General features: G+C 35.3%; 2 protein-coding genes across 3 annotated transcripts; one reads left to right on the forward strand and one right to left on the reverse strand.

The window, feature by feature from the left end:
• Window positions 1–568: 568 nt before the first annotated feature.
• Window positions 569–3,500, reverse strand: LOC112767088 (S-type anion channel SLAH4). Of its 2 annotated transcripts, XM_025812965.2 has the most exons (3): window positions 3,112–3,400; window positions 2,517–3,010; window positions 569–930 (listed from the first exon to the last, which is right to left on the reverse strand). In XM_025812965.2, the coding sequence occupies exons 1-3, from the start codon at window positions 3,164–3,166 to the stop codon at window positions 655–657; spliced, it is 825 nt and encodes a 274-aa protein (XP_025668750.1). In that variant the 5' UTR covers window positions 3,167–3,400; the 3' UTR covers window positions 569–654. The 2 variants fall into 2 exon arrangements, with proteins under 2 accessions (XP_025668750.1, XP_025668749.1); XM_025812964.3 differs by having other exon boundaries at window positions 2,517–3,500.
• A 6,512-nt stretch (window positions 3,501–10,012) lies between these two features.
• Window positions 10,013–11,299, forward strand: LOC112763661 (uncharacterized). Its single transcript, XM_025809275.1, has one exon. The coding sequence runs from the start codon at window positions 10,013–10,015 to the stop codon at window positions 11,297–11,299; it is 1,287 nt and encodes a 428-aa protein (XP_025665060.1).
• The last annotated feature ends 14,816 nt before the right edge of the window (window positions 11,300–26,115 follow it).

Here is a 26,115-nt window from a genome sequence, read left to right on the forward strand (position 1 = left end):
GATAAAGAGGAAGAAGAGGAAGAGAAAAATATGTAGCTATCCTGGAAGAGAAATAGACCATGATGAAGAAAAAGAGAAAGCTGAGGAGATGGAAGAGTTCAGATTCACTGAAAAAGATGAAGATGAAGTGGGAGGAGATGAAGTAGGAAGGAGGGTAGTGTTTGGAATTTTATAAAATTAGTAAAGGTGAAATTGTCCAAAAAAATGATATAATTTGTGTCCACCTTTAAAATTCGTGTCTCACCATTTGGAAGAGACACAAAATATACGTATTCCATATATTCTTGTGTGTAACTGTGTCTCTCACTTTTTTATGTCTCATACAACAAACATTGGACATGTGTCATCGTGTCTATGTCTTTGATAGACATGGACAATAATCAAACGGGTCATAACAACACAAAGAAGAACGTATACGCGTGAATATAAATGACTTATATAGATTTGTATTAAAAAATGACTTTTACTTAGAGAATAATGGTTATATGATAGTACTATGGGATTTGGAGCTTTGATTGTAGACGAATAATACTAATATAGATAAAACATGCATGCACGCCGAACCTAGTTAATTATTTTAATTGTTGTTTATTTATAATAGATACAAGCAAATTCAATAATGAAATGAAGGGCTAAAATACTAATTAGCTTGCACTAGTCTGCTACTGGAAATTGAATGACCAAGTTTGCAATGGGATCATTATCAGGCAGAAGCATCTTAGAGTTGAGGAAAGTGAAGAGAGTTAGAGAAAGACAGATGAGAAAGGAAAGAGCTAAGAGACAGAGCATGAGAATGTGAGAAATGGTTCCTTTGACTTCTTGAGCATAGTCCGTGGAAGCCAGAGCAAGCATTGTAACCGGAAACGAGTAAGCCCACCATGCAACATTGAACCTCCTCATCGATCTCCTGAACAGTGTTGGCCTGCAAATCTGCTCATTATTCACCGTATGTATAATTCAGTATACGTACTCATCAATGCATTAATTACATAACGTATAAATACAGATATTAATAACTAAAGCAGAAGCAAGTAGCTGCCAAATTATGCGGCGAACTATCAGTGAATGTGTTTCTACGGAATCCAATCAGCTGTTGGAATTAAAATTGGATTGAATATATAGAAGCAGAGTATGACCAATTTTGTATAAGAAAGGCTTATCCTTAAAAGCAAATCAAATGTTTCGTTTATTATATTTCTTTATTTTATTAATAGACACCATTCGATAAATTAAATAAATCTCCTTTCCAGCTGTAGGCTTTGTCCTTACTTGAAGGTTGCTCTCGGAGACTTGATACCCAAAGTCCCCAATCTTATATGGGTATATATTTATACGTATTGACAATATATTCAAGTTTCAACCGCTGACTACTGCTCTGTATATGCATTTATTTATGGATGAAGATAATTGTATAATTCTTCTTTTCTTTTTTTTTCTTTTTGGTAGATGCATGAATAAAGGAGTCTAGCTACAACAAACTTAATAATAATAAAATAGACAAACAAATGGAAAATATTGTCTCTTTTAAGTTGCAACTTTTCTTTTTGGAATTCATTTGATGTCAAAAGGCTTAAATATAAAGTAATTAATGAGCCGTCGCTGCTGCTTCTTGAGAGAGACTAATACTATGTCTGTTTACATGGAAGCACCTAGAGGTTACAATTCTTTAATTTCTTTATTTTTTTTCTTTTTTTTTTCATCTATAGTTTAAACTATATACCAACCTAATATAAAATCTTACTCAAACTTATTGACGTACAGGAAAGTTGATGATGTCCAGAAAAGGCTTTTTACCTTAGAAAAGAACTCATCATGTGTGCCTGCGCTCAATAGTTGTTAAGTAGAGATTTGAAAAAAAAAAAAAGGGTAAAATTGTATTGGTATTGTTAGGATAACAATAAGGAAACAAAGAGAATGGACCCTCTCAATTTTTTTTAATAATTGAGAGAGTAAAATGTGATCTTTTATCATTAATTTTATAAGTGGGATCAAGAATAAATATGAGAGAGAACAATGAAAGGTTAGAGATCACACTTTACGTTTTCAATTTTTTTTTAACAATTGAGAGGATCCATTCCCAACAATAAGGGTTAATTAAAAATGAGTAAAAATAAAAACCAAACATTAAAAATTTAAAACTTATATATTTTAACTTCAAACTTCACTAGTTGATTATCGATTTTTTTAACGAACTCCCACAAAAATGTTTATAAATAATTTTACTTACAAATTTACATATTTAATTTACTTAAAAAAAATCTTCATTTTTACTTATTAACACACCCTGCACAAACAAATTATGACATCGCTTAATAATAAAATAATGAAGGCTAGAAGGTACATAGAATATTACTCAAATTTAGTCATTTTTTTTGTAAAGTTAATAATTAAATATAGTAAGATAATTTAAAATGTTTAATTAACTTATTCTTAACTATTATTTTGACACAATTGCTGATAAGTTTTCAATTTTTCATAATTTTAATTAATAAAATGCAGTATTATGATATTATTACCAGTGAGGTGAAGAGAAAGAGGGATAGAAAGAAGAGCATCTTGGAAGCAATATCAAAGGATCCAACAATGGATTCCCAAGCCAAGCTAGCAACCCCCGGAGCCGCAAAAAACAAGAAGAAAACAGGCCTCAACAACACAGGCAGGCGATCCCCGCCGGAGAGCCTCTGATAGAGCGTCACAAACAACACCAAGTAATGCACCATCCCCAACGAGAACAAACACACCGCGCTCTCCTTCCAACCCATGTGCGCCGCCGCCTGTGCCCCCACCAGGTTCCCTATCACCGACATCTGGCTTGTCGGATTTGCCACCGTCGACAAGAACCTCTTCCCTTTTGTGAACCACTGCCCGTAGATCTTCACGTCAAGCATCACCACAGGGACGGCAAACAACCACCACAGCACCAGGTAAGGGACGGTTTTGGGTGCCATGAAGGGTGAGGATTCAAGAAGCAAGAGCCACGAGATCCATGGTGCGAAGAGATAATTAACCCCTACATGGTGCAAGAACTCGGCCTTTACCATCTTAAAGAAAAACAAGCACCTTAAGATGTAAAGAAGAGAGAGTAATATGAGAATAAAGAGAGCTAGAGACCAGAGTATGGGGAAAACGGTGGGGTGCAGCGCATGAAAGACGCGCCGCAGAGCATTGCTCTTGTCGTCGGTGGTTGGCACGGAGCTGAGTGTCTTCCATAGCAAGGCTTGGCCGCCAAGTGAGAGGCTTATCCTGAAATAACCTGCATGAAATTTTGTTAGCAAGGAATTCAGGGACATTAATAATGAGCTCTTTGCGATTGTTCTCATATTGGTACTTGGGTTTTGTTGGGTTGTGCTAGTTCTCTCTATCACAAGCTCAATCTCACATCTAGAACCTTGTTGTGCTGCCATGGCTTATTTTTAATTTTCAGCTGTACATATGGCTAGGGTTTTATAAGGGGAATGGTGCACAAGTGGAACTTTAAAAAATTACGAACAAGCGTCAAGATTTCAAAGAAATATAAAACAAATTCAACATCTAAGTACCAAGTCATTTTTGGTTGCTTTTGCATGTTGTATACTCTCCGCGCTACGTATTCAGTTTCCTCTATCATTTTATTGTGATTTTCTTCTCATATATCGTTTTCCGCCATTATACAATATCTACACCCCATTTCCTAGCTGTGCATCAAGTTGTAGTTATTGCTAGTTATTAATGTACGGTATATTTGCACCAATAATATTTAGAAAATAATAAAAAATAGTCTAAATAATTAAAAATTATTTTATTTAATATTTATTAATTATTATTAAAATAATTACGTCATTTTAGATGCAATAAATATATAATTACAGATAATAAAATTATATATATTATATTATATAAGATAATTTAGATATCATTTTTCTATTTATCATACTTGCACTTACTCCATATGTTATATACCGGTAAGTATGTTTGGAAAAAAATTAAGATTTAGATAAAGATTTGTCTAATAGTGAAAGCATTAAAATAATTTTTTTATAATCTGTATAATTAAATATCAACTCTAAAAATACTCTAAGTATTAAATATAATGACAAAATTAAATAATCAAGAATCAAAATTTTTATCACAAAAAAATTCTCTAAAAAAAGGGACAAAAATTTCACAGAACTTAGTCCGGTAAAATTTTTTACTATCAAAATAATGATTACACAATCAGTCTTTTTAGTAACACTAAGACATCTCAATAATCAACAAAATATATCATTAAAGCTGATAGAATTAACATAAACTTTTCATAAAGTGAGTATCTCAAATTAGACAAAAAAAAAGATAATACAACTAGTAAGTTATATCCTAATGTTCATCTCTACACCAAAAATAACATACTATAATTTTATAAGAAATGGAATAAATTTACTAATTTAATATGATTAAAATGGCACTGTCCTTTTTTTCCCCAATTTTTTCTTCTCGTCGATCACACTGAAGCTCTCTCTCACTCTTTGTTTTTTTTTTTTTTCTTTTTCCTTTTGTGTGAGTTAATTCTCTCTCTCTCTGGTGTGGCTAACGCCAATTCTTCTCTTTTCTTTTATTTTATTTTTTTTTTGTTTTAAAGTGTGGGTCTCATTTGAGCTGGAACCCACCAACAAATCTTTTTCTTACAGACACAAGTAGGGATAGGCTGCTCCACCAAGTCTGCTTTCTCTTTGTAATAATCAAACTTCACTGCAAGTAAACTCTTAGTCATCATATCTAAATCATTATCATCAGTATGGATCTTTTCAAAACTTCATCTCAAGCGCTTGACGTATTTAATGATACCTCACCTCTATGAAGGTTGTAGAAGGCTTAGAGAAGGGGGGGTTGAATCTATAGTCTTCTTTTGCTTTAACGAAATAACCCTTTAAAACAAACTTTTAGTCTGAATCTGCTTGAACTCAGCAGCGAAAAATTTATGAGACAATTTCTTTTTGTCTCATGAATATCAAAAATTACAGAACAGAGAAGGAAAGAGAGAAGCTGACACCATCATGTATCCTGGTTCGGTTGCCTTGTGCAATGCAACCTACATCCAATCTTCACCACAACAGTGGTGGAATTTCCACTATAGTTAAAGTATTACATACACCAATTCCATAGGATTGACACAATCCTTTCCCTCTCAAGTTCTAACCTAACTTGACTTGGCTATGCTAATACCTAACTCTTCACTCTTAGTGCTAACCCAACTAAGAAAGGGGTACCTCTCAGGTACAAGATACAAGACAATGTAAACAACATAAAGAAATCTGAAATCACTCTAGGATTTTTTCTGAAGTGTATCACTCAGTCTTTTATCACTCATAGGCTTTTCTTGATTTCTCACGTTAAGCCTTTTACCACTCAAGAAATTACAGAACGATATACATTAAAAATAAAATTACAATCTGTAAAACATGAAAGAGATTGATGCTTCAACAACCTCTGTTGCTATAGGTTGAACCGGATTCACTTGACTCTAATTGAGATCTTCATCTTGGCGGAATACTTTTTTAACTTAGAAAGCACTGTTCAAAGTTCATGAACTTTTTACAAAGAAACTCTTCAAAACAAAACTCAAAAACCTGGTTCTCTCTCCTTGCTTTCAGAAGCATGAACAATTTTCTTTTGTATCTCCTTGCATGTTGCTGAGATGCTCTCTTCCAAGTCAACTCCTAGAGCTGTGTGCTTCATCAACTTACCCTTTCATATTCTTCCATTAATCCCTAAATTGTGAAACAGATCCCTTTTTCTTGACCGAATGCCTCAGAACAGCAAAGAAAAAATATTTTCAATGGTAAACCCAGATCTGAGCCCTTGATCTACTACTTTGTCCCTAAGAAACAATCTTGGCCTTTGATTCACAGCAGTGTTTACCAGAGATCACCTTTTCCATGTTTTCCAAATTGGATTGGCAGAGAGTCGGGGAAGAAGAGAAGAAAGTAAAATGCACGCAGAAGGAAATGAATTACCTTCAGCTTCTGACTTAGCTTGATATTGTTTGATGTGGGAGATTAGACCTCAACCTTTTTGCTTAACTCTTCTCTTTCTTTCTTCTTTAGTGAATGACTTAGGAACGAAGCTCTCTCTCACTCTTCTCTGAGTTCTGACCGAAATGAAAAAAGGGACGTTGGCTTTGGAAGTAGCAACTTGGAGGGATTAGCTTGAGAGAAATATCTTGGACTTGTATTTTGTTCACTTACCATTCAGCCCATTTGATTTCTTTGTTATTTTTTTTTGGGCTTTATTTGTAAGTGTTGCATACTATGGAAGCTTCTTATTTTTATTCCATTTATTTGGACTGCAACAACATTGAATTTTGGCCTGCAACACTTAAACAAAATGATCAAACTAATTGGATAATTAGCTCAATAAAATAATGTTTGTCATCATCAATTGAAATTAGTTAATTTCTTAACTTAACAATCTTCCCTTGATGACAAACATAACTGTAGCATTGTTTAGAAGGAATTGAATTTGGATCAAGTTAAGAAACTTCCCTTTGAGTGATGTCACTTACTTTTGTGTTGCTCCCCTTTTCCCTTTCAAGAGTTGCTCACCCTAGATTTATGCTCTTTTCTTCTTTCTTGTTTGCATATTCTCATAGGAAACACAATAATGGACTATATGCATTATGTTATCCTTGGATGAATCAATCAGCAAGGTGAACAAAAGTAAATAACAACAGTTTTCATGTGACAAAAGTGAACAAAAGGCAGCAGCAACATGAGACAAACACTACAAGATTTTTACTTATTTGAGAGAGTATTTTAGTGTAGGTTTCTAAAAACCTCCACAATACATTATATTTATGGCAATTTAGAAAACCTCCACTAATAATTAATTAAAATTAAATTTTGGAACAAGAGACACTGAGTTAGCTAAAACGCGATTCTTCTTTTTTTTTTTTTCTCTTTTTTTTCAAAACGAGAGATTGAGCTCAGAGAGAACCCTAAGTTTTCTACGCAATCTTCGCCATTGTTCCCGCTGCCATTTTCGCCGCCGGCACCATCACCACTGTCGTGTCCGTTGCGGTAGAGAGCTTCTAAATTTGAGAGCTTCTGGATCAGGGAGGTTGATGTTGGCCCAGATGGTAAGATCCGTTACGAGGATTTCATCGCCATAATGGTTGCTAAGTAAACTCCTCACATATCAGATCCTTGCAAATTCCATTCGCTCTGCTTTTGGATTTTTTTAAATGTGTTCTTTCTTTTTTCTCAGATATTTCCGTATTGCTGTTTTTTCTTCTTTTTTTATTTATTTATTTTTGGTCATGTTTGGTTTTTGTTTTGTGCCGTTTCCTTTAGTGGACGAACGAGTTAACCATGTTCTGCACATTTTGGTTTTTTGCCATATTAATGTCATTATGTAGCTAATAATGGATGGTTTTAGGGATTCAAAAGTTGCTTGGATTGAATATATGTGTATGGTGAGATCCGAAGCGGTCTTTATCTGCTTCTGCTATAATTATTTATTGGATAAATAGACTAAGGCCATGGTTGGGCAAATGTGTGTGTGTGTCAAACTTTTGTTCTAATATCGAGTGAAGTGGAATGAAGTATAAAGAATGGAAGAAAGGTGGTCCAATCTTACTAAGTAATAAATCCTGTATTTAATGTCTAAATTACTAAGTTTGGTGTAAGAAGGCACAAATCATTCTGTCCTGTGGCAAGCTTTATGGAGATGGTCTATAACTATAAGTAGCTTACACAATTCTTGTGATGTATAGTAAAAGGAAAGAGTCAAAGATATTCTTTGGACGCTGATAGGTCTGTGAGAAATTAATGTGAAGTTTTGAGCTTGTTTCATATGTCAGTGAGCCTATGATAGTTATTATTATTATTCCATCAAATGGTTGTGTCAGACTTAGACTGGAGTATTAAAATAAAATTTTTATGTGGAATTGTTAATGTGTAATCTCAATATTAGATTGTCTGTTACTTTCAAGGGAATGAAATGTTAGGGGCTGCTGAAGGGAGATTTCCTTTTAGCCAGGTGAATGAGGGGTAAAAACTCTACAACTATGCTGAAATGGGAGTTACGTCTCTCACTAAATGATGTTGGGTCATTGCTGCTTCGACATTATTAATCAAGTTAATGATAGTCCAATTTCATGTCATGCTTTGTGAATTATGGATGTTGCAAATCTATACGTTTTGTAGTTAAAAATTTCATTAAGTGTCTATGCATAGCCGAATTTTCTAGGTAGTAGTCTGTACTCTTATTACTGTCTTTGTCGTGATGAATTTCTATATCATACATTTCCCTAGCATTGGTTCGAGACTTTAGTATTCATTTACTAGAAACGAATGAACTTTGAATTATTGATGTCTTTCCTGTGCGCTGTTTATTTTCCTATAAATATCTCACTAGTGTTTATCAAGTATTTTGACCTTGCATTCCTTGTGTTTCTGTGTCTTCTTGTGGGCCTTTCTCTTATTACTGCTGTAAACACTGCCCTTTTCCCATCTACCAATTTGATTATTTGCTATGATCATGATTCTCTATCTTTCTTTCTAATTGTGAATTATAATTACTTGATTTTAACTATTTCCTTTGCTACCTGCTCTTATCAGCTGTCTCTTAACTAGAGTTTTGAGTTACTTCTATTTACTTATGGTTATTTGTTGTTAAGGCTGAGATTTACTCTAGATTTTGAAATGCTCTGTATATAGTTTATTCTTCAATAGCTGAAGTGGGGTTTGGATATTTTTTTAGTAACATGATGATGCGAAGCAGTGATATTAGCTACCATCTATGTACTTGAATTTATTGACAAAAGATAAAACTATCAGTGCTAAGTGTTGGAAGTTTTTGCAGATTAGAGGTTGAATGAGTAAAACAATTGAGATGTCCTGAAGGAAGATCCAGGTTTTGATAAAGCTCCTTGGCTTTCTTTAACGATTGTTGCAACAGATTTTGCAAAAAGGTTGTTGAACAAGGATTATCAAAAAATAATCAGCTATAATTGCTAAGGAGCTCTTAGAGGCTATCAGCCTATCAGGTATTCAACCTTTCATGCATTTTTTCCTAATATATGGTTTTTCCCCTGATTTGATAATCTTATTCTATTTGATATCTTGTCAAAAGGAAACAATAAACTTTTGAAAAGAACTGAAGAATAAGATGCCTGATATGCGTGATTTACTATATTCATGTGTGATTTGACTATTTTACTTAGCCTCACATACACTTAATTATTTGACCTTAATAATCTTTTCCAATAGTTAAACATTGATCATAAGGAACCAGGCTTTGGTTACTAACAATAATTTGATTTGGCACTTAGATTTTAAACCAGTTCAAACTGAAAGACCAGGAGAGTTAATTGCTTACTTGAATCTCAATTATTTGCTTATTATTACTTTCTTTCTTTATTTTTTCGTAATTAAAAAAAACATATAAAAAACTATATCGTATTAAAGCAAAAAACTTTAATAATTTTTTATTTTATTGATCCTCCACTTGTTTATTTTCATGTGTATAAAATCAGTATTTTTTTTAAATTTGTCAATATTATTAATATTTATATTTAAAAATACCAATACACCAAATTTATTTTTTATCAGGTTCTTTACTAATCAGAGAACTATCATTTCGTTTATTAAATAAAAATACCAATACACCAAATTATTAATTATTTGAGTTTAATTTGCAATGAAGGCTCGGTACTGCTATTTTCTCTTTATTAATTATTCTTTTTAATTTTTTTATTTTTATTTTACAAATTAAACTCACTCATGGATTTAATTTCTGGTTTTATTCGGCATTTGCTTGGGTTTCTTCTGTTTCTGGAATTAAAGTGGATACTGATTTTTCTCTCACCAGTTTCTTGTTATTGCTTTTGAACAAGCGCTTGTTGAGGTAAGATAATAATTATATCCTGTTTTGTTTTAACTATGTTAGAAGTCTATTATAACTTTGTAGTTTATTATGTTAGAAGTCCCATATATATTTAGTAGTACACATGTCTAGTAATTATTTTTCCCTACTTGAAGTTTAACTAGCAACAATGGATAAATCTTGGATTGCTAAGCCACGAAATGCAGATGAATATATAGTTGGTCTAGAAAACTTCTTGGATTTTGCATTTCAACATGGAGCAATTGAGAATAATAAGATAATATGTCCGTGTCCAAGTTGTGGGTTTCGCATATGGCATACTCGAAAAGATGTTAGAGATCATTTACTTTACAAACCATTCCCTAAGAATTATGTTGTATGGAACTTTCATGGCGAGAAAGAAGTAACCAAATTCTCAACAAGTGCACATGTCATGCGCGAGACATTGGCAACTGAACATCCCCTAGATAACATGGTAAATGATGCTTTCGGGATACATATGGATCAGGAGAGCGGTGAAGATTTAGGCACGGAAGATTTTGTAAACGATGAGCCAAGAGAAAATCATAGAGACTTTGATGAGTTTCTCAAGGAAGGCAATCAAAAGCTACAGGAAGGAAGCGACTTCACAAAGCTAGAATTCATAGTGAAATTGTATCATATTAAAGTCTTGCGTGGACTAAGTGACAAGGCCATTACCATGGTACTTGAGTTGGTGAGGGATGCTTTTAGTTGTGTGAATTTGCCTACGACTTTTAGTCAGGCAAAGAAACTAATTCAAAAACTAAGTCTTGACTATGTTAAGATAGATGCTTGCCCCAATGATTGTATGTTGTTCGAGGATGAAGACCCAAACAACATCCAACAAACATGCAGTCTTTGTGGTGCTTCTAGGTGGAATTCTAAGAAGAAGAAGAAGAAAAAGCAAGCTGCCAAGGTTTTGAGATACTTTCCGTTGAAACCAAGGTTGCAAAGATTGTTCATGTGTCGTAAAACTACAGAGCATATGTTATGGCATGCAATAGCGAAGGGAGAAAATGAAAAAATGGTGCATCCAAGGGATGGTGAGGCGTGGAAGACTTTTGATTTGACACACAGAGAGTTTGGATTGCAACCTAGAAATGTTCGCTTAGGACTTGCTAGTGATGATTTCAATCCTTATAGATCAATGAGTTCTACTCATAGCATTTGTCCTGTGTTTCTGATTCCATATAATCTTCCTCCTTGGATGTGTATGAAACACACTTCCTTTATCCTGTCAATGGTTATACCTGGCAAGCATAGCCCCGAAAATAATATAGACATATATCTTAAACCACTTGTCAGAGAGTTAAAAGAATTATGGGATGAGGGTATGGAAATTTATGATGCATCAGAACATAAAATGTTTAAGATTCATGCAGCTCTTATATGGACAGTTAGTGATTTTCCTAGCCTAAGCATGCTTTTCGGATGAAACACATATACTGGTTTGGCTTGCCCAACTTGTAATTTTGATGTAAAACCTTGTTATCTTAATCATAGCAGAAAATGGTGTTATATAGGTCATCGACGTTTTCTTGGTAGACAACATCGATTTAGATTAAGTAGAGTTCGTTTTGATGGACACATAGAAGAACGTGATCCCCCGACTATATTATCAGGATCCGAAATTCTGGCACAAGTAGAAAATATTGATGTTACATTCAGGAAGAAAGAAAAGTTTAACCAGAAAGGAAAAAGAGGTAGGTAAGCAACTATGTAGTGGAGAAAGAGAAGCATCTTTTTTGAACTTCCATATTGGAAAACCAACTTGTTGCGTCATAACCTTGACTTTATGCACATTGAGAAAAATGTATGCGATAATATTTTGTATACTTTGCTCAATGAGAAATCTAAAGCAAAAGATAATCTCAATGCCCGAAAAGATCTACAAGATATGGGAATAAGGCATGATCTTTGGCCAGATGATAATGGAAAATATCACCTTACTTTGTATTCACTAACATGAGATGCTAAAAAGGTATTTCTTGTAACTTTGAAGAATGTTAGAGTGCCCGATGGTTACTCAAGTAATATATCTCGATGTATTGATAAGGCACAACAAAAAATCATTGGACTTAAAAGTCATGACTGTCATATTTTGATTGAGCAGTTGCTTCCACTAGCAATCCGTAATGTGCTACCAAACCAAGTTACCTCAGTTTTGATAGAGTTCTGCTCATTTTTTAGAATTCTCTGTGGTAAGAGTCTAAGTCGTACAGAACTTGATAAGCTCTAAGATCGCATTGTGATTACTCTTTGCCATTTGGAAATGTTATTTCCTCCTTGCATTTATTTACTTTTCTTTCTTCTCAATTTTTCTTTTAGCTTAGTTATTTATGGTTTCTTTTTCATTCTTTTATCATGCATTTTTATGTTAGTGTTGGAGTTTTATTTGGGTATTACTTTATTATCATTGAGCTTGTGGAATATTATGAAGAGTGATTTGACAATTGAAATTTAATCTTGGCTCTCCTATACACTTGGATTCATTATTCTACTTCCTATTTTAACTTGCACACTAAGTGTTTGTGAAAAAGCTTTTATGGCATTTTGAATTCTATTTTGTTTTACTCTCATACTTTAATGCCTCTCTTTTTCACAACACTTGTAATCCACATATATTGAGATTATCATTCACAATTGTCATCATACACGTGCTCTTTAATTTGGTACATTTAATAATTGATGCTTGATTTTATACTTCTCATGCCTATTACTTGCATACTTTTTACCCTCTTGTATCTAATTATTATGAATTGCCTTTTTACTCTTAATTGATGTCTTAATACCTACATGTTGTAGCTACCATGTATTTAAGCTATTATATTTTCTTTGGCATCCACTATCACTTGGAATTTCTCCCTTCCGGCTTTTAATTATCTATATTTAACATTCTTCCTCTTTCTTTCTTCCTTAGGAATGGGTACCAAGAAAGGAAAAGAGAAGGCTATTGACAAGACACCAGCAAGGCAAGGAACCAAGAGAACTCCGGCTAAGGCACTTCCATCTACGAGCGTCAAGCCACCAACAAAGCGGGTGAAAAGGATCATTAAAGTTGATGAAGCAGAGAAAGCCTCTCCCGCATGGGACTCCACACAGTTCACTAACCGTTATTGCAAGCAGATGTTCCCCATCCTAACTGAGAGGAACTACAATAATGAATATCTACTCATTGTCCCAAACCATTTTGTTGATTTTGTGGAGCCCCGCATCGAGAAGAGACAGTGGGCATTTTTGAGGAGGCAGCCGCAAGGGCCAACCTATATTGGGTAGTTGAATTCTACTCCAACTTCTACTCGCCTACTTTGCAGATTGTCTATGTTCATTAGCAGGAAGTCCCTGTCTCTGAGAGTGCCATACAGAGAGCACTGGATCTTCTACCTAGACCAGAGGGATTGGATGCATATCAAGAGGCCTCCCTTAAGCGCCAGATGTATCAGTTTGACTGGGATAGCGTCCTTGGGGTTATAACCCAACCCAGCAGCACCTGGATCTATGGGCAGCACCAGTCAAAACCTAAGAGCATCTCAACCCAATCACTTACCTTGGAGGCTCACGTGTGGGCACAGATTATGTCCCACTATATCTTTCTGAGCACTCACGAGTCTACCTTCACAACGGACATGGCTGTTCTCATCTGGTGCATCCTGACAGAGCAACCTCTTAACCTGCCCCGACACATCCGGCAGGCCATGGGAGACGTGCAGATAGCGGGTAACCTGCCTTTCCCCGTATTGGTTTCAGATTTAGTCTCTGCAGTAGGTGTTTCCTATAGGGCTGGAGACACAAAGGTCATGATCCCTAGGGCCGATCAGTATGTCCCGAATGGGAAGTACATCAAACCCCCTGTTCCCTCTGCGAGTCGGCTTCCAGGCCCATCTTTAGACACTCCTCCTTCTTCTACTCCACCATCATCCACACCGCAAGCACCATCCACCCATCACATGTTCCTTCAGATCCTTGAGAGGTTCGACCGGCAAGACCGGTGGATAGAACAATTGGAGCGCCGATACAACTATCTGAAGGAGCTCATTGTTGGTACTCACCCACCTCCGGAACCAAAGGACACCCCGAACTCCCCTTCACCTAGTAGCACAGGGAGCCATGGCGAGCCAGACAGCGGAGGCGATGCTTCTAGCCCTACCTTATTCCTTACTGATGGCATGGAGGACCGTGCCAAGCCTTAAGTGTAGGGAGGTCAGTCCCTGACTTTCGGAGGTAATTTCTCTCTCTTAACACCAACATTTAACTTTTTCTTTTGTTAGATAGGATAGATTGCATGGTAATAACTGCTTGGTTAAAATAATGAGTTTCTTTTCAAGACCCTATTTATAATATTTCACTAATTCAAATTAAAAAAATTGTGTTAAACTTGTTTGAAGATTGTAATTCGAAACATGAATTATAGCTAAGAACACACAACCTGTGAGATTTTGAGCTTAATTATATGGTTACATTATTTAACCACGACTTTTATTCGTGTGTGTTTTCTTCTCTATGATTACAATCTATAGTTTGTTCCATTCTATATGTCCATTATTAAGTGTATTTGCATGCATACATATGATTGAGGTCATCATTTGTTATTAGCTCACTTGTCCCAAATAGCCTACCACTTCAATTACCTTTGTTGCCACTTTGAGCCTTTTAATCCCCATTTGTTCTATATTTTACCACATCACTAGCCTTAAGCGGAAAAATAATTAATTACCCCATTTGAATATTTGATTAGCTTAAGATAGAGATTGTGTGTCAACTAAGTGTGGGGAATTGTGGGAACTCGGGATAATAAGAATGTGTTGTGTTTTATTGACAAAATTATTGGAAATTTGGGTGCATACTCATGTGAGACCAGAAAAATCATATGCATTGATATATTATGTTTGCTTTCTTGTTAAAAAAAATAATATGAATAAATAAATAAATAAATAGGGGACAAAATTACCCCCAACGTTAAGTTTAATAAAAGATCAATGCATATGTGGTGAAATTAAAGAAAATTTTGATACATGAGTATGTGAAATATACAAAAGTGAGATTATGGGTAGCTAGGAATAATTTCATATATATAGAGTGTGTGTATGTTAGGTGGGAACTTAGGTTAGTCAAAGATTCATATTATAGCTCACTTGACCTTACATATATCCTCACTCTTACCTTAGCCCCATTACAACCTTGACAAGACCTCATGATGTTTGCATGTGTACACTAAATATTTGTTCATTGGTTAGATGAAGAACAAAGTTTTAGAAAGCATGACTAAAGAAGAGTAGAGTGGATTAACCCTAGACACTTGAGCGATTAGAGTGCACATACACTTCCAGTGAGGGTTCAATGCTTGATTCTATATTCCCTGCTTTCATGAGCTATCTTCCTACAAGTTTACTTGTCTTTTATTGTATGATTTGAATTAGTAGAATCTGATTTATGTTTGTCTTGAAGAACTTGTTTACTTTTAACCAAGTAGATAGAAACATCTTGGCATATAGTTGCATTCACATACATAGGTTGCATTACATGAGTCTTACTTTCCCCCATTCATTCCTTTGTCTCCTTGAGCTTAGCATGAGGATATGCCAATGTTTAAGTGTGGGGAGATTGATAAACCACTATTTTATGGTTTATCTTGTGCTAAATTGAGTAGTTTTTATCAAGTCTTTGCATACTTATTCATACAAATTGCATGGTTTTACAAATCCTTCCCAATTTTGTTCTATAATTGAAAACTTGCTTCCTAAGCCTTTAAATTGTATATTTTTAATTTCCCTTTATACCATTCGATGCCGTGATCCGTGCATTAAGTGTTTTCAGGCTGTATAGGGCAGGAATGGCTTAAAGAATGGAGAGGAAGCTTGCAAAAATGGAAGGAACACAATAAATAAAGGAGATGACCAGCGAGGATTGACACGCATGCATGGCTCACGCGTGCGCGTGTTTCAGAGATTTTCACAGCGACGCGTGCGCGTACCTGACGCGTGCGTGTACCCGACATGTACGCGTGACATGCGAAGAAAACCATTGACGCGTACGCGTGACTGACACGTACGCGTGACGTGCGCCACGTGCAGAAAGTGTAGAAGATGCTGGGGTGATTTTGGGCTGATTTTGGACCCAGTTTTCGGCCCAGAAACACAGACTAGAGCCAGGGGACAAGCAGAGACTCAACAGACATTCACTTTAACACAGTTTTTAGATTTAGTTTTGAATCTTAGAGAGAAAATACGACTTCCTCTAGGGTTCTTCATATTCATAGATTTCTAGTTTGATGCTTTTGATTTGGATATTGAGAAGAGTTACTACCTCCGTTGAAGTTTCCATTATTCTAGTTTGTTTCCTTATTTCCTTACTCTTTTATCACCAATTTACCCTGTTCAGAATTACATATAGATATCTTTGATTTTGGAATTTATTAATACAAGAATTATTTTCACATTTAATTTCATTATTGGCTTGAGTATCATCTTTTCTTAATTTATTATTTCAAAATTAGCTTTTATTAATTTAATTTTAGTTACCATGTCTCTTCTCTTTTCCCTTTACATGTCTGCGAAATTGGCATCCATGTCAATGGAGTAGGCTTTTAACTTGACCTTGGAGTTGATTAATAGGAGATCCTTGAGTTGGAATACTCAAGTGTTAATTTGCAATTGGAAGTTGTTGGCTAACTCTCTAGTCACTAACGCTAATCCCTCCATAGGAGAGGATTAGGACTTGTGAATTAGAGTTGGCTCAATTACTTGACTTTTCTTTATTCGGTAAAGGTTAACTAAGCAAAAACAACAACCTCTTACTATTACACTTGGGAAAATTCAACAATGATAGAACTTCCGATTAATCTTCTCCTGGTCAAGGCTTCTTTATTTCAATTACACAAAATCTCTCGTTAATTTTCATTGCTTTAATTTATAATCATTTATTTTTCTGTTCTCCAACTCTAAAATTTCTTGAAAAATTCCTGACCAATAAAATAGCACTCTTTTGTCAACTCATTGGGAGACGACCTGGGAATTCTACTCCCAGTAATTTATTCTCAATTTGTGACAATTTTTTCTAAATTGATAAGCGGAGTTTTCGTCAGTTAAGAACTGTACTTGCAACGCTGTTCTTATTATAAATTCTTAATCGCAATTTTCCGCCCGTAAAAAAGATTCAAAAACTAGTTAAAAATCAAGTAAAATCTGATAAATTTTTTTATGAGTTTGCTTTGGTTTCTTAAAGAACACGAAATCCTCATGTTTTAATTATTTCATGGCCAAATTATAACTAAGAAAAGGTTTTGTGACTGAAAGTTAATTAAAAGAAAGTTTGAGGGTTAAAACGAAATTTTTAAAAGTTAAGTGGTTAAAGTAGAATTTTTGAAAAGTTTGGAGGTTAAAATAAATTTTTAAAAATTTTGAGAAACTAAATATTATTAACTGAATTTTAACTCTAAAATATTATAATATCTTAATATTTTATTTTTATTTAAATAATTAGCTTAATAATAAAAGATATAATATAACTAAAAGCGGTAAACAGACAAGTTTTTCTAAAAGCTTTAGAAAGACAATTTAAGCTTAGAATTGTATGACTGTCCCTTTCATAAAATATTTAGGAAAAGGCGAGAGAATAGTGCAAAGATAATATGAGATGTTGGAAGAAAGATATTAAAAAAATAGTTAAAAAGAGGAAAGCAAAACAATAAGAACTTTTTGAATATCTGTCTGCTGCCAGAGGTACAGTAGAGATATGGTGGTAAGCCCATCAAGAAAAGCTTCCAAAAGTAAAATTTTACATACTTCAGTTGGAGAACCAACTCTTGTAAGTACTTATAGAGATTATGTTTGGCATATTTTAGCGGAGAAGCAGTGCCTGTAAGACAGAGGTTCTTACAAAGGATATGCCACTGGAAGCCATATGTAAACCCCGAGTAATTAGTGAATGATTAGCTAATAAATTAATTATTAATTAAGAAAATTAGAAAGTAGAATTTTATAATTTAATGAGGTAGAACTAATTAAAATAAGAATTTTCACACTAATTTTAAAGGATTTGGCCCAAGATTGGGCCGAATCAAGCGAACCGGGCCCAAAATGGGGCCAAGGACCAGTCCACTTATATATATATATGAAGGGCATCAGCCCTTGTTTCCTCAATTGAGGATGGAAGCACGCTGAGCACGTTGAAGGAGAAGAGAAGCATGGAGAACCCTAACCCCCTTCTCCCTTCAATGTTCAAATTTTTCTAATTTTTATTTCGGAGCTCTGATTGATGAGCTGTTAGCGGCCACACGTTCGTCTCAGAGTCCTCTTCAATTCTAATCCAACAAAGTGGTAAGAGTCTTTAGTTTTTGTGCCCAGTTCTCTACCTCCATCTTTTCCACGTTTTTAGTTTGGGAATTGAGTAATTTTGATGATTTTGATAGTTTAGGGTTGAATTAGCATCGAGTAATTGTGGGTTCCATCAATTTGCTCGTGGGTAAAGGTATAGAATCATTATTTCTTCTAAATTTTCCAATTTTATGATATTATGGTATTGAGAATTTGTATGTATATGGAATTATGTGGTATTAGGTTGTATGTATGTGAAATTGAAGTCAAATTTACGAAGTGTTATACTTGAATCGGAGCTTTTGGTGGCCGAAACCTATAACACTTGATTTGGAACCTTGGAGGCTTGAATTGAGATGTTTGAGCTTGGGGAGAAATCGGCCAAGGTATGGTTTTGGTTTCTCGTATATAATATATACGGTGTCGTGAAAACTTAGGCTAGACGACCCAAGATAAGTTAAATCTTATGTTTGATACATATTATGTTAATTGATGTTATGTTTGATTGATGATTGTTGGTCATGAGGGAAGTTGATGATGGTAGAAAGATGATATTCGAACTGTATGATGATGTAGGTATTGATGAGTATGTACATTGTTATATTGAACTTGAATTGTTGGTTATGATCATGATGATGTATATTAAAGATGTTGTGTTGAACTTGGGTTGTTGGATTGAAAACTTGATAGAGATGGTAAATTAGTGTATAGAGGACTGATGTGATGTAGTTGGGTCTAGTTTTGATTTACTATGGTGGGTCTTGGTATGTTTTAAAGGGGTTGGGATTTTTGAAGGTTTTGGAGTTGAGGTTTGAATTTTAATGAAAATTGAGGTTTGAGGTGTTTGTGAAAAACTAATTTTTGGCCAAATTTCATCGAGCCATAACTCAGCTTCCGAACCCCCAAATTATTGCAAACTTATTTCATATGAAAATTGAGTCTGTGAAGTTTACACTGTTCGAAGAACAGATGAAAAATATTTTAAAATGAAAAAGTTATGCACGTCGGAAGTTTGGTGGGCGAAACTAAAATTCTGCAGCACTTAGCATTTTTACCCACTCTATAGAACTTGCGTACGCGACCAGGGTGCTTGTGTACACGTGGCCCATAAAATCAGCAAAGTGATTTTTGTATTTTAAAATATAATTTTGAACCTCTAAACCTCTATTTTCACTCTTTTGACCCCTAAACCTCAGTTGTATGTTAAATGGTGAGTAGAAGGTAGGAAGAAGTAGTAACTTAGAGATGAAGAAAGTTTGAGAAGTGTGTAAATGTGATATGTATACGATGAATCTGGCCTTAGTGGATGATTTTGAATGATTATGAATGGATATGAGTGAATGATGTATAATGAATTTGAAAACAAAATTGTTTGCGCTTGACCTAGCAAGGTTCTTGGTGGTTTACCGCTTGCCCAATGTCAAGAAGTTTGTGGGGTTCGTGGTGGTGTACCGCCCACATGTTTTTAAAAGAGACTGGTGTGGGGTTCGTGGTAGTATACCGTTCACATGTTTTTAAAAGTGAATACTTTGTGGGGTTCGTGGTGGTTTCCCACCCACATGTGTGTGTTGTTTTCCAATTGAAGATCTTGCGAAGTTCGTGGTGGTGTACCGCTCGTAATGGTGGGGTTCGTGGTGGTTTCCCGCCCACATGTGTGTGTTGTTTTCCAATTGAAGATCTTGCGAAGTTCGTGGTGGTGTACCGCTCGTAATGGTGGGGTTCGTGGTGGTGTACCGCCCGCCAGGTGGGGTTCGTGGTGGTGTACCACCCACCAATTTTCAAGAGGACGATATCCAGATTAGCTATCGGATGTGTCGGGTTCTGGAAAAGTAACCGACATGTGAGCTCACGGTCAGTAGGAAAGGCATTCATCATATGCATTTGTCTGTTTTGCTTGAGTTTGCATTTCTTGGGATTGCCTAATTGATAATCTATGCTTACCTGCTATATTTACTACCTGTTGTAATTGTATCCTAATTATGTTTGTCTTTGCTTGTATTGTTTATCTGTGCATTGGTGAATCTGGAGGGTTGGAGGAGGTAGGAGGTGAATGGTAGAGTTAGAGTTGTACGAGACAGTGAGTGGATTGTAATTTGAGAGATTTAGTTAGCATTGAGTTAGAACCTTAAAAACCTTAGATATCTACCCCTGCTTATGCTTTCTATTTTAGTTCCTTTAAGAATTATAATCTAAGTGTCAGTGTTCTAGGAATGCCTCTGGCTTTCCCGGGACCTTATTTATTATATATGTGGGAACCTTAACTATACTGAGAATTCCCGATTCTCATCCCATACAATATTATTATTTTTCAGATGCAAGTTGAGAAGCACCACTCTGTATTATGGAGACTTAGAGGAAGTGAAGAACTCTGGGGTCTCAGGGATGTATTTTGTTTATATTTACATATGTATGTAGATTCTCCACCTTGTATTTTTTATGTTTGTCCCTCTTAGAGGTTGATTCAGAGAAATAGGCTGTCTTTTTTCTGCTTTGGGTCATTTTGGGATTTTCTTATATATATGTATATATACTTATATGCTCTGGCCGGTTTATCTTCGCGAATCGAGTTGGAAGCTTTGTTAATTGTATCTTTGACACTCCCTTTTTACTATTTATGTATATATATCTTATGTTTCTTCATACGCAAGTTTTCCATTTACGTGAGCGTTACGACCTTTGTTTTAAACTCTTCTTCAAAGGATCCTCGGTATAAATTCCTTTCAACTATATATATATTTGCTTTTAGAGGTCGTAATACCTTGCCACCTCAGCTTTATGACTTAAGCATAAGACTCTGTGTGGTAAGGTGTTACACCATATCCAGACAAAGGTTGCTAAGTTACGTTGGGAGTGGATAGAAACTGACAGATGAGCTCATTACCTGCACTAGGAATAGACATGCATCATGCTTGTTTGTGCATATTTCTTTTTTATATGCTTCTGTGATTCGTGCGTGTGTACTTCTTGATTATTTATTCTCTGTGCCCTTGGTTGTTATAGTTTGTATTATCTTATGGTTGTTGTTGTTGGCTAAGTATAATATAAAATGAACCTAACTATCTACCCCGACCCTACTAAGGACTCCCTAGTTCTTACCATTTCCTTTTTCCCCTTCAGACGGAGACATAAATTATGTTCTATGAGCTTCCACATCCTTATATATACGAGGATCCAGTATTCCAAAGTTTCTATATAGTAGCTGCGGAGCCTCGAGTACGCTTATACGTGTTACACGACCATCCTTATCAGCACCCTATAGATAGCTCGTACTTTGACACGGACGCACCGTATGAGTATCCGCTATTGTGACTTCATCCAAACGCACCCTACCATCCTTTTCCAGACGGACCTAGACATCCTATTCTAGCACAGTCAGTGGACCAGGTTAGTTCCTGAGCTTAACCTAGTTAGGGAGTTCGTCCATGCACCTTATCCTGATTAGGACCTTCTCTTCGAGCCGATTGTATCATCTTCATTAGGCACACATTCAGGGGATCAATCAGGACCTCCAGCAAAGGGATTGGATCACATACCGGAGGATGGAACTGTGTTCGCAGGCAACCCTGTAGATATAGACATTAGTGGTGACAGTAGTCTTAGGAGTTTCCCTAAGGTCATAGTGATTTCTGTTGATGATGAGGACCCGGAGGATGATCCGAAGATTGTGGAGATCTTGTCTTCTAATAGTGAGAGTTAGAGTATGGTAGCATATTTTGACGGCACTACAGCTTAGCACTGGTATTTTGGGTTTAGACCCTTGATAAACCACTATTTTATGGTATATTTTGGATGAAATTGAGTTGGATTTTGTCACATATTCTCACAGTTATCCATATAAATTGCATGTTTTTAAGTTTCCTTCCTAATTTTGTGCTATGATTGAAAACATGCTTCTTTCGCCTTGAAATTTCTAATTTTTAATCCTCTTTTATTACCATCGATGTCGTGATATGTGCGTTAAGTGATTCCAGGTTTTATAGGGCGAGAATGGCTTAGAGGATGGAAAAAAAGCATGCAAAAGTGGAAGGAAAACAAGAATTGAAGATTTGAGAAGCTGGTGCCGACGTGTACGCGTGGCTGACACGTACGCGTGACCAGGAGTGTCGTCTACCGACGCGTACGCATGGCTGATGCGTACGCATGAGCTTGTGCATAGTTCAATGATGCGTACGCGTGGCTGACGTGTACGCGTGACGAGTGTCACTTGCTTCTCTCTCTTCTCTCTAGAATTAGGTTAGAGGTAGATTAGGATTTCTTAGATCTAGGTTTAGTTCATGCTTTAATTTACTTTTCCTTTGTAATTTCTTGCTCTTCTACCTTTCCTTTCTCCAGTTTAGTGTTTCATTCTTGTAATTGTGTACTTTGTTGTTGATGTACTTTTTTTCTTCTACTTCTCTTTAATGCAATTTATGTTTGATTTTTTTTTGTTGAATTGCTCTGTTGTTATTAATTTCTTGCAATTAGTAGTTGTAGATTTACTTTTCTTGCAATTTTATCTTCCTTTTCTTTTATGCCTTCAAAGTGTTTGATTAAATGCTTGGAAGGATGTTAGAGTAGATTTTTCTCCTCTTGGCTTTGGTTGAGTAATTGGAGACTCTTGAGTTATCAAACTCTTTTGTTGATTGATAATTAGAAATTGCTAATTAATTTGAATAACACTAACTCTAGTCTCTCCTTAGGATTTGAATAGGACTTGTGGACTCAAATTGATTATCTCCACTTGACTTTTCTTCATAGTTAGAGGTTGACTAAGTAGAGCAAGGGACAATTCTCATCACAATTGATGATGATAATGAGGATAGGACTTCTAATTCGCATTCCTTGCCAAAAGCTTTCTTAGTTATTAGTTTACTTCTTTTGCTATTTACATTTCTTGCCTCTTATTCAAAACCCCAAAATATACGATCCATAACCAATAACAAGAACACTTTCCTGTAATTCCTTCGAGAGACGACCCGAGATTTGAATACTTCGGTTATTTTATTGGGGTTTGTTACTTGTGACAACCAAATTTTTGCATAAAAGGATTGTTTTTTGGTTTAGAAACTATACTTGCAACGAGATTTCATTTGTGAAATTCTAAACCATAAAAAATCAGTTCATCAGAGAGCAAAAGGCAATTGCCATCAAAATTGACGAAGATAATGAGGATAGGAATTCCGATTCTCAACCCTTGCTAGGACTTTTCTTAGTTGTTAGTTTATTTTCTTGTTATTTACATTCCTTGTTTATCATTCAAAAACCCCAAAAATTACTTTCCCAAAACCAATAATAAGTACACTTCCTTGCAATTTCTTTCAGAGACGACCCGAGGTTTAAATACTTCGGTTATTTTTATTGGTTTGCATTGTGACATACAAATTAAACGTTGACCGAGGATTGTATGTCAGTTTAGAACTATACTTGCAACGCGATTTTATTGAAAAATTCTTTACTGACATTTATCCCACATCAAATCTCACTTTTGGTTAGAACCACAAAGAGACTAGGAGTTTGTTAGACTTGCTAGGCTAGTTTGGGCGTCAGACTAGGGGATTCTTCTATGGACCAGGCCCCAGAGTGTTAAGTGTATATATATGTACATAGTTATGAGTAAAGGATGTATCAAAGGATGCAATACTAACTTCTTTTGGATAACATTTTTGTTCTGTATATAATGTGTATGATGTATATTATGAATTTAGTTTTCCTGTGTTTTCTTTATTCTTCTATTTTAATGTTCATGTAAGTTTTTGCACTATAAGAAAAACACTGAATACCATCAGATTTAGCGTCCGATGTTAGCGGTGAGTTTTCCATCGGATTGATCGTCGGATTTGGTAAAAAATTTGTCACCTTAAAATATTACTGTCGGAACAACATTTTCGATGGTAACGTCCACGGTAATATTTGGAGGGAAAAAAAAGAAATTTTTACATGCCACCACCATTGGATTTACCGGCAGGATGATCCAACAGTAACAATATTAAGTGAAAAGCTGCATTTTGGGCACACGAAAAATGTTGTCCGACGGTAATAATGGCCTAAATGAAAGCATGAATGCCGTCTGATGGAGGGCCAAATGTCGGTTTGGAAGTTCTCAAAAAGAATTGTTTTGTTGCAAGCATAGTCCAAATCGACAAATGACTCCCAATCAAAGTTTAATAAAGATTGTCACAAAACAAATCAATAAAAATTGGGAGTTTTAAGTCCCGAGTTGTTCTCCCATGGAATTGCAATAATGTGTGCACATCATTGGCTATGAGAAATCGGGGATGAGATAGCAGTTGACACAAAAATTAAAAAGCAAAAAAGTAAATGACAATTAACTAATAAAGTAAAGGAAATTTAAATGCTAAAAAGGTTTCTTATCCTAGTCATTGACCACAAACATGGCAATTATAAAGAGTTAATCCCACTTAGGCATAATTGATCTCAATCCACAAATCCTAGCCAACTCACTAATTAACTTAGTGAAAGACTAGCGTTAGTAGAAACCAAATTAACTAACAATCCTAAATCACCAAACAATATTGGACATCAATGACTCCAGGTCACCTAAGTCCTCAATCCCAAGCCAGGAATGTGAAAAACTACACTAAAACTAAAAGATGCATTTTATCAAACACTTGGCATACATAAAAGTAAAAGCATGGTAAATTGTAATCATAATAAAATCTAAACTACCAATTGCAAGAAAATAATAACAATAACTCAAACAAACATCAAGAAAACATAAAACATCAAATTGCATTAAATGGAATCAAAATTAACAAGAGTTTATCAACATAAAAGCAACAATATAGAGGAAATTAACAAGTAAACTAAGAGAATTAAGATACTACAACAAAAAATCGTAAATGAAACTAAATCAAAGCAAGATCAAAACCTAAATCTATGTAGAGAACTAAATCTAAAACCCTAAATTCTGGAGAGAAGAAAGAGCTTCTTTCTCTAGAAATCTAACTTAAAACATAATAAAAATCTAGCCTAATTGCTCTACCCTTCATCCTCCTTGACTTTAGCTTGAAATACTTTAGAAATGAGTTGGATTGGGCCCAAGAAAGCTCTAAAATCGCGACCCATGTGTTCACTTAAGTGAACTCACGTGCTGCCAGTCATGCGTACGCATGATGCATGCGTACGCATGACTTCGCGAATTTTCAAAACATGCATACGCATAAGGCATGCGTACACACAACTTTATATTCATGTGTATGCATGAAGCGTGCATATGCATGATCCTGAAATACTCCAAACTCCATTTCTTCATGATTTTTCTACTTTGCATGTTTTTTTCTCACTTCTTCAATCCATACTTGCCTTCTAAGCCTGAAATCACCTTAACTGTTGAGTTTGGAAAACTAAAACTTGAAGTGATGATGACCAAATGTTATTGGGTTTTTATTAATTGGTTGTGTGATGTTTTTATTTAAGTGTGCAGAAACTTGATTTAATCAACATGGCCCAAGAAGCAAATGCTCAAACCCACACATACACACTCTGACGCATTATCATATTACCGACAACCAAAATTGGCTTCATCACAAACCACCGAACTAAAAATTCTCTCTTCTCTCTCTTCCCTCTCTTTTCCATCACATCACACTCTACCCCAAGAAGAAAGAAAGAAACAAAAAAGGAGGTTGGCCTAAACCAAGCCCATACGGTGACTTCATCTAGGTCACTAACTGGGTAAACAAAGTTTAATTCAATCAAATCTTTTTTTTCTCTACCACCGAACATAAACTCTCTCTTCTCTCACTTCTTTTTCTTTCTTTTCACATTAAAGTTTAGAACCAAGAAAGAAGAAAAAGGAAAGAGCTGAAGGTAGGGCACGATTAAGGACAAAAAGCTTCTTACTAATTTCAAGCAAGAAGAAGGACTACAACAAAGGGATAAATCTCATCCGGACAGAGCATCTCTAAAGTTAGTTTCCCCATTTATGCTTCAACAAGAA

Source organism: Arachis hypogaea, chromosome 17 (assembly GCF_003086295.3).
Source record: "Arachis hypogaea cultivar Tifrunner chromosome 17, arahy.Tifrunner.gnm2.J5K5, whole genome shotgun sequence".
In the NCBI taxonomy this organism is placed as follows: Eukaryota; Viridiplantae; Streptophyta; class Magnoliopsida; order Fabales; family Fabaceae; genus Arachis; species Arachis hypogaea.

Bases quoted from the DNA above. Each gene is read 5' to 3' on its own strand.
- LOC112767088 (XM_025812964.3), bottom strand. From the start codon at position 3,404: ATGGCAGCACAACAAGGTTCTAGATGTGAGATTGAGCTTGTGATAGAG. The intron at 931-2,516 runs GTAATAATATCA...AATAATGAGCAG, and splicing joins TCTTTCTCTTCACCTCACTG to ATTTGCAGGCCAACACTGTT.
- LOC112763661 (XM_025809275.1), top strand. From the start codon at position 10,013: ATGGATAAATCTTGGATTGCTAAGCCACGAAATGCAGATGAATATATA.